The 13,845-nt window shown below is 43.7% G+C and overlaps 1 protein-coding gene across 1 annotated transcript in view; it reads left to right on the forward strand.

Moving 5' to 3' along the window:
- LSM14B (LSM family member 14B) overlaps nucleotides 1–13,845 on the forward strand; it is a gene marked incomplete in the record, with an annotated part of 815,052 nt that overhangs the window by 27,818 nt on the left and 773,389 nt on the right. The window contains 2 exon segments of the mRNA XM_044090355.1: nucleotides 12,830–12,993; nucleotides 13,087–13,213. Of these exon segments, the coding sequence (XP_043946290.1) occupies nucleotides 12,830–12,993; nucleotides 13,087–13,213 (291 nt within the window).

A 13,845-nucleotide genomic window follows, 5' to 3' on the forward strand; every position in this document is an offset into this window, starting at 1 on the left:
AATCTAATCACTTTGTCTTTTGATGGTAAGTTACTCCCATCAAGAATTGGTGTTTTAGTGTTCAGCAGAATCTACTGCAATCTGTCAATTTTCCGTCTTCAACTCTTGCTCAGATTTGACTTGGACACTACTAAATCTCTGGTAACAAAGCCCTTGCTTCTCCCTTTCCCCACAATGTACGGTTTCCTCTGATTTCACCGCCTTCATCGAAAGATGCTGACCTTTCTTGCTTTGAGAAATTATCTACCTCTTACTTGGCCCTTACCTTCATGCTGTATGCTATTTCTGGTTAGCATAGCTGGTAAAACTGTTTGTTTTTCTTGCCTTTTGTACTTGGTGCACTTAAATTACTTTACTTGTTACCTTGCTACACTTGGTGTAGCGCTTACCATCACTGTTTTTTTTCTTTCCCAAAAACAAAATCCAGCTAAATGGTGGTTTTCTTTTTTTATGTTGGGGTAAGACCCCACTGGGTTTAAAAAATGTTAAATTAAAAAATGTTAAATGTGGGCACAAGGTAACAATCTGTTTACTGCCTTGGGCCTTTACAGCCCCAAGAATGTTTAATCTGCCATGGCTTCAGTCCCATTCCTTTCGTAGAATAAACTTTTACTGAAAAGATTGTCTGCTTTCAGAAGGGCAATATCTGGTGCTCGGTCCAAAAACCATCCACTTCATCCTACCTAGTTTTGGAGCAATCAAGGAAAAGGCACAAGTTGGATCCAGTCAGATTGAGTTCCTCATCCCCCAGATCTGAAAAGTTGGGTCAGTCTAACTCATCCCTTGCATGCTAGTTTGTGGATTTGATGCTTGCAAACGTGCCCTCGCCCTTTTAGACCATCACTGACCCATGCCTCCCTGTATTGTTCCCATTCATTCTTCCAGACTTTCCACAGAGGAAGATGAGGAAAGTGGTGTGGAAGTTCCTCTTGGCACAGTCTGGATTTCATTTGCTCCAGACCTTTCGGGTCTGTTCTAAGATGAAGGAATGAGGAACTTGTAGCAACAGTGCAGTCTGAGTCCCTAGATCAGAGCCTTCAGACTCAATCTGGCTCTACTCTGAAGATGCCAGTATCTTTAGAGCCAAAGCTTCCCTGTCAGATCAGGTGTTGTAGTAGACTCCAAAGATGTCAGCAGTCTGTGCACCTCAGAGTCCTGGCGTTTGATAGCTCATCTTTGGGTTCCTGAAAGCTTGTCTTACGCCTTCAAGGCTGTTTAGGCTTTTCTGCCCTGGCAGAAAATTGATCCAATCCCCTCAGGTCTTGGTCTTTAACCTGCTACCTTGATGTCTGTGCACTTGGAGCCTTATCTGTGTTCCCTGGAGACTGCCCGAGCGAGCCCCAGGCTTCCCTGGAAGGTGTTCAGGCCAATGAACCCTGATGAGGTATCTGAAGAAACAAGTGCAAGAGGAAGCACTTGGACTCTCCTTGGTAGTCTGTCACAGAGGATATGGACTTTGAAAAAGGTGATTGGTCCCCACTCACTTCCTAACCATCTTTAATCTGAAAATGAGAGGTGGCTGGATGCCTATCAAGACTTCCAAGAAGTCTTCCTCTAAGCTTTTGGTACTGGCCTGTCTACCTCTTGGGATGTTTGTGGTGTTTCACTCTTGCAGTCATTTATGGCTACCCCTGCCAGGGTAGCTTCAGCCAGCCCAAATACCAGAGACTTGGCATTTCTGCATCAGTTGCTGTCACTTGAGGACTTGTCAGGGGTATAAAGGAAGGCAGCCGACCCTATTACATCTGTCTTGCCATGGAGCCCAAAGTGGAAGCAGTTTGCATGAGTACTGGTCTGCCACTAAAGTACCCAGTTTGGAATTTTTTTTTTTTGCACGGTTAATTGTCTTTCCTGTGGAAAGCCAATACTACCACCAGACTTCCACTTTTACTGTGTCACTTGCCTAGACCCAGGCTACTAAATCTGTTCTGGCATTCTGTGCTTCAATGCCAGAACTGTCATCTGGCTTATTGTAGCCAGATATTTTTGTTTACAGTCCTAACTCTGATATGGCTTCGGTAAGCCATCTGACAGCATATCTTCCAGAAAATCCTAAAGATAGAAAGCACAGGTCCGAACCTTGACGTTTCCATTAAGCTAGTGGTCAGTCCTTTGGTACTTAGTGAGGTGCTTTTTCAGTCCCTGATGCCCTCTTCAGTTTATTTCCAGGCTGCTACAGACTCCACTAGGTTGTCAGTATGCTGCAGAACTTCATCTAAGGATCCTGTGGTCTTCCCTTGAATGTCCAGAGCCACTGAGCAGGCACCAGCTTCCAAGGAGGTCCTTTGCACCACCGAATCTCTATGCAAACGCTCTTTCGAAAAGAGTTCCTTGGGCCCAGGGTTTGAACCACAGCCAAGAAACTGACTACCTACTCGGGCACGTGCTACCTTGCTTCTGTGTCAAATGCTTAAAATGGCAGAAGACCTTATGCTGATTAGGGGAATCCAAGCCACTTCCTCAAAAAGGAAGAGATCAGTCTCCAGCAGTTTTGTCTGAACAAGTCAAATTAATCTGATGCATCTGACTATGAAGACATGCAGCCCCTCCACATTTGAGGACTCTAATGCAGCAGAATCCCATTCCTTCAGCCTCTCCCTAGGGGATTTGTCATTTGGGGAAACCCTGCATACTTTAATGGAGCATTTCCAATGGAGTTGGGGCTACCCTTGGTCTAGACTCGTGGAATTCCTAGATCTTTGCAACATGCACTTGGCCGGCCATACCCCCCACACAGGCCGGCCATACCCCCCCCCCCCCGACAGGCCTGGATGTGGCAGATGTTTTTCTTGAATCCAGCTGGACTTCAGATGTCCTCCCTAATGCTCCCAGAAAACCAGTACTAGAGTCCCTGACTCATATTTTTTAAAAATCCAACAGCTGACTGAGGTTTTCTCAAGGACCAAAAGGGATTAAAGCAACCTCTAAGAATTCCACTCCCTCAGAGGGATTCCAGAGCATTGGACAAATGGGGTAAAGTATGCACCTCTGCTACTCTTGCTATCTGGCACTAAATTGTCAGTTCCATATGCTAAGTATCTGCAACGAACTCTGTCCTTTCCTGCATGGGCAGAATCTAAATATTTACAAGACTTGATTCATTCGGCAAGTCAAGTAACACTTTGTACTGTGGTTTTGACACCCTAGAATCTTCTTGCAGGGTGTCACTATCTCAGAAGATGCACATTGCTTAAACAACCCCTGCCGGACCATGTCAAATTTGATTTGTTGGATTCACCCTTGCACAAAACTTATTTGGTACCAAGGCAGAAGAGGCCTTAAAAATGGAAGCAGCAAAATATAGGCAAACTGAACATGTCCAGCCCCACCATAGGTTGTTCAAGCATTTGCCCACCAAGCACTGGTTCTTGCAGAGTTAACAGACCCAGCCTAGGCCCCATGGAAACAGTCTTCCCCCCCTACCCCAGACAGACCCAGGGAATGCAGAGATCTAAGCAGTGGACTCGCTCCAAAACCAGTGAGTTTTAAGCCACCCTGTTATGGTAAGAACTCACAATGACTCTCCTTGACCTCCCCTCTGCCCACCTTCACATACCTTTAGGAGGAAAACTTTAACTCATAACACCTGGGCCATTACCAAGGACCAATGGGTTCTGAACCTTGTCTCAAGGATACAAACTCTCCTTCCACACCCTTCTAACCCCAAACTGGTTTCTAGATCTACCACCAAATCCCGTGGGCAGAGGCTCAAAAGCAAATCCATACCACCCCTCTTTGAGGGCAGTAGTGTTCTTCCAGAACAGATGGGCCAAGGCTTCTACTCTGGACTTTTTCTGGTGTCCAGAAGAGCATATGGTGACCCATCTTGTATCCATTCTAAACACCTTCCTGGTGATCCCAAAATTCAAAATGTTCACCCTCCAGCAGCTGCTACCCATCCTCTCAAAGGACACTTGACTAGCCACCCTAAATCGGAGGCCTACTTCCAAGTACCTATCGGGGAATCTAGCAGGAAATCTCTGCTTCAGGGTAGGATTTAAATACTTTCAGAATTCTGCACTTCTCTTTGGCTTATCTACTGCTTCCAGATTTTTTTTATAAAATGCCTGGCTCCAGCCATTGCTTTTTGCAGACAAATATTCAAATTTGCCCATACTGCCTTATTCAGGCAGACCAGCCAAGAAAAGCTGCTCAAACACCTGGCCTTTGTAAAGAGCCTACTAACCTCCCTAGGGTATACAAAGTCAACAGGTGCCCACCCAAAGGATAATTTTCCTGGGAGCAAGTCTGGACACAGCATCCCAGATGGCATACCTTACACCAGAGACAGTTTCCTATCTGCTTGCTTTTCTCAACTGGGCTCCAGCTTTCTACTAGGGAAATCTACAAGCCCTTTGGTTCATGGCATATTGCATACTCCTGTATGCCAAACTGCATATGAGGAAACTTCAATGGTACTTAAAGGGCCTTTGGTGTCAACACTCAAGACTTGTAAACTCTTCTACATATTCCTTGCCTGAGAGGAATTTCTTTGGGCAACAGCCTGCTCCCAGACCCTCCACAGACTTGTCAGACTGTGCACCTGGATGGCAGGTGCTTACAGGGCCAGTGGAACCCACAGCAAGTCCCCCGCACATCAATCAAACAGATGATGGCTGTGCAGCAGGCCTTAACTCAAACCCTTTTCTCTCCAGGGGTTCTGATCAAAACACCACTGATGTGGTATGCAAGCAAGAAGGGACTCGCTCCTACCCTCTGCAGGCTGGCCATGACCCTTTGGCTCACAGCCTCTTCCATGCAGCTACACCTGTTAGCACAATACCTACCAGGCTCAACTTCCTGGCAGACCAATTGAGCAGAGTTTTTGGACCCACGAGTGGCAGCTCGACGAACCTTATTCCTAAACTCATAAATGGGGAACACCAAAGGTCTACCTCTGTCTTTTTGCCTCCCACACCATCTTGGCAAATTCTGCATCGGGGAGAATCACTGCATGGCTTGTAAAATGGATGCCCTGTCCTTCCCCTGGATCAACCTGTCTATGCCTTTCCTCCCCTACCTCTCATCCCCAGGGTACTGCTCAAAATAAGGGAGGAAAAACCAAGGACCATTGTTGTAGCTCTAGACTGGCCCTAACAGCACTGTACCCCTTGCTGCACAGCCTGTCCCTGCTGCCTCCATGACATCTTCCTCAAATTCCAAACCTCCTAACCCAGAGGCGAAGGGAATTCATGCACCCCCAATTGCAGACCCAATCTGCCATCCTATAAACAGGCTCTGGATGTTATCTGAGGCCAGACACCCTAGCACCAGGAAGTCAATAAATGGAAGATTCTGCACCTGGATCCAGGTTAAGGGGGCCAATACAGCACAGCCCTCCTATATATATATATATATATATCTGTATATATATATATATATATATATATATATATATATATATATATATATATATATATATATATATATATATATATATATATATATATATATATATATATATCTATATATATATATATATATATATATATCTTACTATATATATATATATATATATATATATATATATATATATATATATATATATATATATATATATATATATATATATATATATATATATATCTCTTAGCTGACCTATATATATATATCTCTTAGCTGACCTATATATATATATATCTCTTAGCTGACCTACACATCTCTCTCCTCAACATTCATGCCTCTTTCTGCTAATTTCCCACTGAGCAGCCTCTCCTCACACCCTTTGATAGTTCCTCAGAGGGTGTAGTGACTTGAAACCCCCCAGAAGGGCACATACACCAGCTTGGTTCCCTAACTTTGTCTTGGAAAAGCTCACCCTGCCTCCTTTTGAACCAGCTTCTGCAGAGCTAAATTCTTTTCTGGAAGACTGCCTTCCTTCTGGCCATCACTTCAGCCAGAAGTCTGAGCTGCAAGTGCTCATGGCTGTGGATCCCTTAAATCTCCCATGCAGACAGGGTGTACCTCAAAACTAACCCATCCTTCATGCCCAAGATGTCCAGTGTGGCATTCTACCAATCCATTTATCTGCCCACCTTTCCTAATCTCCAAAGCAAGGGGGAAAGGATTCTGCACTCCAGATGTGCACACAGCTCTTATCTGGCCAGGACTAAACCCTTCAGAAAGCCTTATCAGTTGCTGTTTGCTTTGCCTTCTGCTCCTGTAGTAAAGCTAATCTCCAAGTCCTTTCCAAATGGATAGCGCACTGCATACTTTTCTGCAAACCATGGTAAGCTTCCCCTAAGGGGTGTCTAGCATTACTACCTGCCTCTCCAAATCCAGGGCAGGGTTTGACTCTGTAGTCTTACAGGGCATTCTAGCCAGCCCTTAGCTTCCTTGACCATCTCCACCCATTCCTTGGCTTTGAAAATCTACCCAAATGTGACTAACTGCAAAACTAGCAGTACAGTTGTCTACACTTACTGTAAATGTAGATGTTCACTGTTGCAGTCCTGGTTTCCCTCCCTCTATCCCCCTTTCCCTGTTATCCTTTCCTTACCAGGGACCTATTGGTATTTTCCACTGGTGGGGTTCTTCCACCAGAACCTGGCCTCCTACTTTGGGGGCTCCTGACAGGTTAAGGCAAGAAACTGATGTAATGGCGTATGCTGCCTTCCTTTATACCACTGACAACCTGACTTCAGTCCAAGTGACAGCAACCGATGCAGAAATACCAAGTCTGGTATTCGGGCTGGCCGAGGGCTACCCTGGCAGGGATAACCCTAAATGTGATTGCAACAGTGAATAAATCTACATTTATGGTAGGTGTACACATCTGTACTTTATGCCACCTGCTGACTAGCTTATTGAATTGGTCTCTTAGCAGCTGTGGAAGGAACATGACAGTTGAACTAATCTGAAGGTGGTGCTATAATCCTTCCCAGTCTCCTGGGTATATAGCCTTTGGGTAAAGCGTGTGCCCATTGATGCCATGGCTGGGGCAGCAGCCACTAAAAAGGAACAGTGGATCTCTAGCTAGTTCAGCAGGGAGTCTAGAGCAAAGGATAAGTTTGGGAAGCATGTCTTCAACCTTTGCCTTGAGGCCAGTTGAATTATTTGGCACATTCTATAAGGCTACAGAGGGATTTGATCAAGATTGTCAAATACCATCTTGGGATCCATTTCTGCAGAGGTAAAATAATCTGACTTTAGTTTGGTATCTTGCAGTCCATTTCAAATTCCTCTGAGTTCATTCAGAATGTAGCTGGAGTCTTGGGCAGTGGGTTCAGGCATTTCTGTCCAGAGACATGTCTGAATGCACTTGTGTGATTTTGCAGAACCCTTAGTCTTTGTTCAGTGTTCCTTTTGACTGCACATCTTGCACCCAAAAATGAAGGGTGCATTATCTAGATGTGAAGGGAAATAACCTGTCTGCAATGGGCATGTTTTTGACCCCTCAGATTAGTTTTAAAGGAATCAATCACCTTGGCAAAGTGTGTGCAGATAAAAGGAATGCGACTTGAGTTTCAGTGACTCAATTTATGAATTGTGTAAATATGCAGAACTATTGAAAAAATGTAAATACACCTACAAGGTGCAAGTGCAACTCTGCAAAAAGACAAACTCTGGAAAATATTTACTCAGGCTTGGGAAAATGCACCAGCCTAATAAGTTAAGTTTATGAACTTGATAGCCTGTAGAAACAGATTTGCTTGCTTTGGTACATGTTAACATCTGATCAATGGTAGTCTTTCAAAAACTGGCCTGGATGTGAAGAGTTGGTGACTTTCCCTGCCCTTTTCATGACTCTTGGTACAGGTCCAATATGGAGGGCAAAATGGCACCAGTGATTTTTTGGCAGACCTGACTATTTGATGTAACCTATTTTGTCATGATTGGACAGATCCAAGACACTTGCAGATGAGCTGAGAGCACTGCTATTGACAGTTCCTGTGGGAGGCTGAACTTCAGCTGTTGCCGAACGTAAATTGGCTGTTATGCTTTTATGATGGACCAGACACTGGTCTACTTAGTTCTGGGAGATTCAAGGTCCCTAAAACTTGGATTTTACAACTGACAGCAGTATTTGGTATAGGAAGGGGGATAATTTTAGTACCACTCCTAGTCTGTCATTTCCGCAGTTTAAGTTTTTAGCTTCAGGTTATTCTGACTACACCAAAGGGTAATCTGCTCAACCTCTTGTCTATGCAGACTCATAATTTCTGATGAGCCCAATGACTGCTTAAAGCTTGACAGGGGACTTTAGAGGTGGAGTCAGTGCAGATGGAGAATAGTTGGGAGACCACACCTCTGGGGGCACCTGAATTGTGCGATAGCTACATATAAATTTCCCCAGTTTCACCTGCTGTTTCCTGTTGGTCAGAAAAGTGATCAGTGACAGGTGGAGATGGGAGTGGAAAACTGGCGGGAGTCCAGTGAAGTTCCAGAATTGTATTAAATGCATAGCTACGTCCACAAATACAAAACTTGCATACATCCCTGGGTTGTTAGAATGTTGCAGTTAATATGGGCCTGCACTACATCTTGCATCTAGTGATCAGTTCTCGTGATAAGTAAACTGAAGGAGCTCCAGTGAGGGAGCTGTAATATCCTTGAGCCAACGCCAGCCTCAAGTATATGACCAATGATGTCAACGCAACAGGCTTGTAGTCCTTTAGTCCTGTTGGACTGGATTTGTTGGACTGGAATGATTGTGCCTGGTTTGAAATGTAAGGGAACTTCACACTGCTAATCAATTGAAGTGGTTGAGATGTGGTTCAGAAAATCCCAGATTCCTTTCCGGGGGGGGGGCTGCAGTGGTCACTATCTCCATGGCAGAGGCCTGCAAAATCAGGGATCCAAATATTTTCTTGGTTAGATCCTACTAGTGCTCCTGAAGAGGTTTATCTGCCTCTGGAGGCAGTTGGGGGGGGGGGTCTGTTGCTGCACCAGAGAGCCTGGCTAAACAAGATAATTGGATGCAGAGGATGATTTCCAGGAGCTATAAAATACCTCTTATACCCCCTCCCCCCAGACAGAGGGAAGAAGCAGTTCTAATACAAAAGCTGCTATACCTCGGGTCACAGCGGACCAGATGGAATTCAGAACTTCAGTCCTCTTGGCACTAAACCTTGATACCAATTTTGGATCTCAACTTTAACAAGTTTCAGATGGTCATGGTTCAGTCGGTCCTTTTTGGGGCAAGGACGATTAAACCTTCAGGATGTCTTCCATCACAAAAATTAAGACAATCCAAGAGGTACTTGCAGTCCCAGCTGGGAGCCGGTCATTATTGCTCACTTCTGGCCTTTGGTCTCTCCACAGCCCCCATTGTGGGAACATCCATATCTAGACTGGCTTATTACTGCTCCGACCGGGCATTAGTTGATATGGGCAAGTTCTTAAGACCTGTAGTTTATGGTTACATCCAGTTTGGCCACTACCAAGACTTCATCCAGTTTGGCCACTACCAAGACTTCATCCAGTTTGGCCACTACCAAGACTTCATCCAGTTTGGCCCCACTACCAAGACTTCATCCAGTTTGGCCCCACTACCAAGACTTCATCCAGTTTGGCCCCACTACCAAGACTTCATCCAGTTTGGCCCCACTACCAAGACTTCATCCAGTTTGGCCACTACCAAGACTTCATCCAGTTTGGCCACTACCAAGACTTCATCCAGTTTGGCCACTACCAAGACTTCATCCAGTTTGGCCACTACCAAGACTTCATCCAGTTTGGCCACTACCAAGACTTCATCCAGTTTGGCCACTACCAAGACTTCATCCAGTTTGGCCCCACTACCAAGACTTCATCCAGTTTGGCCCCACTACCAAGACTTCATCCAGTTTGGCCCCACTACCAAGACTTCATCCAGTTTGGCCCCACTACCAAGACTTCATCCAGTTTGGCCCCACTACCTTTAAAGTTCTAGGATCAGTCAGCAGTGATCTTTTACATGAGGGTTCTCCATCCAGATATGAAAGATCTCTGGCTTCAGTCAGATCAGGTTCTAGGCTGTCCATTTCCCCCTCGGCCCAAGGTCCAGTGACCATGGACATTTCCCAGTTGGAGGGGGTGGATATCTTCTTGGGGAAGTGTCAGAGGCACTTAGTCTCGTCAGACAAACTTCTGTTTAAATCACCTAGCTGCAGTGTTTACATTGCAGGCCTTGCAAGATTGTCTCCCTTTAGGGGCAATTGCAGATCAAACTGAGTGGGACATCAAGCGAGGTACCAGATCATACCCCTTGTGTCTAAGCACTGACAATGGGTGATCTTGTCCAACTGCTTACTCATAGCAACGCACATTCTGGGAAGTTCATTGTGATGGCAGATGGGAGCAGGTGCAGTCTACCTCACAACTGGTCTAAAACAGCCTCCTGACTAAAATGATTAGTCAGTGGGGCCAGCATTAATCCTTTTGCTTCTCGCATAAAACAAGTGCAGCAGCTACTTTTCCCTAATCCTCTCGGGGGGGGAATTAGAGGTATGTGCTACTTCACAATTGGCCCCATTGACTACTTTATGCCTACCCATCAATCCCATAATTCCAACATTTTCTACAGAAAGCTGTTGGGTTGAAGAGTAAAGCCATCCTCCTTGCACCATACTGATCTTGACTGATTTGGTTTCCTTTTTTTGTCACTTCAACTTCAGATCTCCTGTCTCACCCCTCTGATATGATGATCCATCCTGCCCTTTCATATTGCAGGCTGGCTGCCTGGCTTCTCCAGTTCCAGTAATAGCCAGACAGTTTTCCCACTGTCCAATTGTCAATTCTTATTTTGCAAAAAAAAAATCACAGCTCAATCCACACCAGCGAAGTTGCTGAAGAATGTAGGCACCAAAAGGTAAACCCCAGTAAAACCAGAGTGCTTTTGTCCCAGTCAGAAGGGAGTTCAGATTAGAGTAACTTCCTGCATTTTAAACAAAGCCTGAAGTTAACCAAAGGGTGGTTGAGTTTTAAAGGTGAAGTAACATTAAAAATTATATCCGTTATACAAACCTACTGAAAACTTAGTATGCACCCAAGCAGTTGCATTGAAGTGAATCTTTGTAAACTTGTTACACAGGAAAGGAAAAGCAGACTTCAGTCTTGCCTCTTGAACAAAAATGCATTGCATTCAATACAGACTTAAATGTTAAATTTTAGGAAACTGGCAAGGGATATACCTTCATTTAGACCATTATGTTAAGTTAGATTGGGTTCTAATCTGCCATTCTTAATCTTTGCATTCTAACGTTTCCAAGGTTCACCCTTTGAGTCTAGAGGATGTCTGTTACAAAACACTTGATGTGATTGTACTTTTGGAAGTTTTAAAAAGGCTTTCTACTTCCTTGTTTTAATATCCCCTGAGGATTGATGCATTTTCTTAAAGCACTTGTTTCCCCAGTATAGAAACTGGGACCTTGGGAACAGTGCTATAAAACTACCTTTTTGTTTTGCAGTTTCTTGGAAATTTAGAGGACAATTGAAGACCGTTGGAATTGCCACACTTGGACATACACTGGAAATTGTTTTTTACTAAATGCAGTTTGCTTTTCTAGATAGTTCCAGTCCCTTCTGAAAATAACTAGTGGGTTAGTCACTTTTTTCTGCATTTTAAACCACCCACTGAAAGTTGTCAAATAGTCCTAGCATCAGTTGGACATGTCTAATGATTGCACCAATGTTCAAACTTGGTGTCTGTCTTCACTAAACTGCTAGTAAGGGAACAAAGCCAGTCCATCCTTCAGTTTCACCACCTCGAATATCCCTTCTAAAACTTGGGCTGGGTAACAACCGTTAACATTTGCATCATTTTACCCTTTTATGAAGGGGGTCAATCCCAGAAACCATCCTAGCAAGGTGAACCCAGCTGACCCTTTAATGCTTTTCTGATGTAAAGGGTGCTAGCTGTCAAAATGGAGTTGGGAGTAGGTGGGCTTTCCTAAATAAGTTATTCTAATGGTTGGAATGATCAATTCTCAGTTCCATTTTAAGATTCAGTAAAACTTGGTGGGTAGTGTTTTAATAAAGGTGAAAAGTTCATCTTGGAAAGATAGCAAGGATAAGCTAAAGAACTAGGTTGTCAAAATATCACCCATACAAATTCTAGCATTTACCAAGTGGTGAGTTATGTTCCAAGGAGTTTTGAAAGGTTCATCTAGGTATCTTGTGGACTTAAGCCTACTTGGATACAATTTGCTAGATGCAAGGAATAGGCTAATCCCTAGACTTTATGGGTAATGTTTACTCCAGACTTGTACAAGCTTCCCTTTTCAAGTAGACCTTGCCTGTTTGGCGTTTTGCTTTCTACCTAAACTGCGCTTAATATTGCTACTCTGCTTCCTACTCTACTCCTGCTAAAGATATTTTTTGAGGGCTTCAGGTTTTCCAACTTGACTGCAGGTGCAGAACAGCACTGCTTTCACAGTACCTCCATCTCCTCCCTTTAATGGACTGGAGTACAGTGAGATTTCCCCCCTCTGTTATAGCATCTTCAGTATTGCCTTGGTTGGTCTTGCACTTCCTTGGGTGAACGGCCATAAACTCCTCCAAAGAACCTAATACTTGCAAATGCTTCATAAACTTTGCAGTTGTAAAACATTGACTTTGTATGTGTACCAGTTTTGAAAATTGAAACTTGAATTGCCCTGTATTCCCCCTTTAGAGAGTTCCAAACATGTAGAGTTTTGCAGCCTCTTTCACGTGGCCTGGTTGGGCTTAAATTGCCACTGCATTAAAGTAACTAGAAATTGTAATGGTTCAGTGTTTAGATGGAAATATGCAGATAAACAAAATTCCAAATCTGTAGACAAATTAATGCATGCATAAACAGCTGTAGTATAATACCTTACTGTCTTCGTTTGGTATAATACCTTACTGTCTTCGTTTGGGTCAACAGTATGTTCATTTGGAACAGAAGACAGACCTACAGACAGACCTGTACCACCGAGAGAAGAGGTTTACGAGTACATTATCTTTCGTGGCAGTGATATTAAAGACATTACAGTATGTGAACCACCAAAGCCTCAGCATGCTCTTCCTCAAGATCCTGCTATTGTACAGGTAGTTTGTGAATTTTGAATATTAGGTTTGGAGCTTTGGCTCACTTTACACCTGAACATGCAATATTTTACTAAAGTCTGTGATTATTTCCAGTCATCCTTGGGCACTTCATCCACAGCCTCTTATCAGCCACCATTGTCTTACAGCCCGTTTCGTGGTATGCCTCCCTACAGTCAGCTTGCTGCCAGTTCCTTGCTTGGACAGCAGTATATGGGTCTGGGTAAGTGCTATTTTAAGTTTCTGGTAGCATTTGTGCTGCATGCTCTAAATTTGCACATTCATGTTTCCTTGATACATTTTGTGGTAATGCATAGATCTGTTTGGAACTACCCTTTGCAGTTAAGTATGCATAGTGTACAGTTATGACTTGCAGCACTCAAGTTGCCTCTGGCTTCCTGGTTTTGTTTAGCTGCTTAAACCCTGACTAGTAATTACTTTGTGATTGACTCCTGTCTAGGAGCACTTCATGGTTGGAGTGTGAAATGGATATTGCCATACCAGTGTTTTACTGCTGAAGTTTACAGGAGCTGTTTAGTACTAGAAAATGACTTGGTGGCAGATGCTTTATTTTCCATTAGAGTTGCTTTAGTTTACTGCAGATTCCATTTTTCATGGCATTACTTGGAAATGCCACTGCCTTACTCTAAACCAAACTGTGCTCATTGTTGCAGGATTTTTAATTTAGGAATGCTTTACAGTGCTTTTAATGGCTATGGGGGTTTTAGATGGGGTTAACAGAAGCAACCATCCTCAAACCACTAGCAAATATAGTAACTGTTACAGTGAAATATCACTTGAGATGGGTGTTAATATAAATCAAACCATATTAACAGGTTCATTTTACAATGTTCT

This window comes from Protopterus annectens, chromosome 12.part0, assembly GCF_019279795.1.
Source record: "Protopterus annectens isolate FY-2018-M chromosome 12.part0, PAN1.0, whole genome shotgun sequence".
NCBI classification, from domain to species: Eukaryota; Metazoa; Chordata; order Ceratodontiformes; family Protopteridae; genus Protopterus; species Protopterus annectens.